Source organism: Oryzias melastigma, linkage group LG21, assembly GCF_002922805.2.
Source record: "Oryzias melastigma strain HK-1 linkage group LG21, ASM292280v2, whole genome shotgun sequence".
NCBI lineage: Eukaryota > Metazoa > Chordata > Actinopteri > Beloniformes > Adrianichthyidae > Oryzias > Oryzias melastigma.
This window is the reverse complement of record NC_050532.1, coordinates 11,285,095-11,287,325: the sequence shown is the minus strand read 5'-3', so window position 1 is coordinate 11,287,325 and position 2,231 is coordinate 11,285,095. Positions and strand designations below refer to the sequence as shown.

The window sequence follows — 2,231 nt, the reverse complement described above, 5'->3', positions numbered from 1 at the left end:
AAAAGCGCAAGACAAATTTTGTTAGCATAACTTTTAACAGTTCTAACATGTTCATGTTGTAATTTGATTTTATTGACTGATTGTTTTGTGGGATATGCATGTTATTATTGCTATTTTTAACTGTTATGCAATTATGCAGAGCACTTTTTGTGCAGCTAAAAATAAATTAATTTGAATGATAAAATAAATTCAATAAGAGAAATATTTCGACATGTTGGATGTTTTTTAGATTTTACCTGTCTTGACTGTCCTCCATCACTTTGTAATATCCATTTACAGCTGCATCCTGTTTATGCAAATGGATCCATAGATATAAATATATACATGTTCTCATATAAAAGTCACTTGTTTAAGGCGATGGTTGAACTCCACATCATTTTTGCAGGTTTCTTGGTTCACTAAGCTCCAACTGAGTCATTTGGTTTCACTGAGGTAGTCCTGAAAAACAGAAAAAATAGAACAAAAATCTGAATTTCCGGATTTTTCTGAATTCAACCTTTTTTAATGTTTAACTAGACTGGGGTGGGCTGGGAAGAAAAACAATCTCTTTAAATTAATCGTGGATTATCCTGCCAAATCTTAGAAGACAACAAACTTTTTTTTAAGTATTTAAAAATCCTAAAGAGCTGCGACCTTTCATTTGTAAATCAAACAAGATTTAGCAAATACTCAAAAAGCCATTTAAGGTCACCGGTTTCATCGGGTGAGGCGTGCCACCAACTGAAATGAAAACAGTCGTAATGATTTAGCAAAACTGCACATAAATAATTCACTTGTATCAAGGAATTTAGCTCATAAACAAATATTCAAACGGATAACCCAATTAGAATCCAGCTAGCTTACCGAGACCGCGGCTAAAGAAGCTACGAGGACAAACAGGGACGTCAAACTCGGCAGAGAGTCACTGAGATTTCGGATGCTGCCACCCTGACTAAAACCCGCCTGTCCAGTCTGTATCCGCGCCTAACTGTTACTAAAAGTACACAGATTTGTAATATAATACGAAATAAGCAATAAAGTTAAAGTTAAAGTACCTGTGTTATGACCGTTTTTTGTGCGTTCTTGTTCGAAATTCCTCGATGGTATCCGAGCAGGGACAAACTTCATGGTTCCGCAACCACTTGTTGCCGCAGCTGCTGAGGACGTCAGAGATAAAATATTGTTCGAAGGAGGTCTCACTCACGCATGCTTATCGTGTCGATGGTGGTGATGTTCATTTTGGATTTTTATCATCTTTCTGATTGATCTTATATACAAAATGACAAGTAAGCACCGCTTATATAAAGCATTATGTTAAACCTAAGCTTTGTTTGATCCTGTTTTTGTCTGTTTATTAAATATGTGACAAGGTCAGATTATAACTTAGCAGAAAAATGTACAATACACGTTTTATCTTGTAGTTGTTTATGTACTTTTATTTTGTATTTTTATTAGCAAAGTTAAAATTAAAAATTCAATCTTTTAAAGGTCTCCCCATTTTTAAAAAAAAAAAGAAAAATATATATATTGTTAAAAAAAATCTTGTATTTTTAAAATATTGTTTTATTTTATTTTTTTAGGAGCATTTCTGAGAGTAATTTGTCAGCTTAAGTTTCTGTCCAAATTCTAATATTACAACTAAGGAGACTGGAGTTTCTTTGGGGCATTTTTAGCTTGTTAAATTTTCCTCTGAAAATGTTGTGAGACGGATTTATTACAAATGTATAAATGTAAAGCTAATTACATGATTTTAACCTAATTAGCAAAACTAAAAATCAATGTTTTCAATAATGTAGCCTTTGAAAAAAATCCTGTGCTTTTCACTTAACAATTGTGTCTAAAAGCTTTTAAGAAAAATAAAGTTTTGGCTCAAATGTACACAAGACAAAGTGATTTTATTGCAGTTTTCCGTGTGAGTGGGGTGTTCTCCTGCTTGTATTTGAACAGCAGAGGTCTCACTCATTCCTGCTGCAACAGCAGCATGCAGCAGGATGGTTTGAAAGTATAGTTTCTCCTTTAAGGAATCAGGAAACTTGAGAGGTTGACTGCTCTGTCAAACAAAGACATGCTTGCACTCATCAAGCTTTGAAGAGTGGAGGGCCTCGACCTGAGCTAAATGTGTCCAGGTTGAGCTTTTTAGTCACCAGTTTTACCAAGCAGAGTTAATTTGCAGCTTTGTTGTGTTGTTGATTTGTTTCCATGGCTTGTGAGGTTAAACAGAATGAGATTCCCGATTCCTGGAAGTTTGGTCA

At 34.4% G+C, this 2,231-nt stretch overlaps 1 protein-coding gene across 6 annotated transcripts in view; it reads right to left on the bottom strand.

Annotated features, from left to right (window-relative positions):
- LOC112154920 (alsin) overlaps positions 1–1,179 on the bottom strand; it is a 27,604-nt gene extending 26,425 nt beyond the window's left edge. For 3 of the 6 annotated variants that reach the window (XM_024286170.2, XM_024286172.2, XM_024286174.2), the window contains exons 1-2: positions 1,035–1,177; positions 237–438 (exon numbers count right to left, since the gene is read on the bottom strand). In XM_024286170.2, coding sequence (XP_024141938.1) covers positions 237–334 — 98 coding nt within the window. In that variant the 5' untranslated portion in view covers positions 335–438; positions 1,035–1,177. Of the gene's footprint in view, positions 1–236; positions 439–843; positions 990–1,034 lie in introns of those variants that run through there. The other 3 variants (XR_002920731.2, XM_024286173.2, XM_024286171.2) reach the window with 3 other exon arrangements.
- Positions 1,180–2,231: the final 1,052 nt, after the last annotated feature.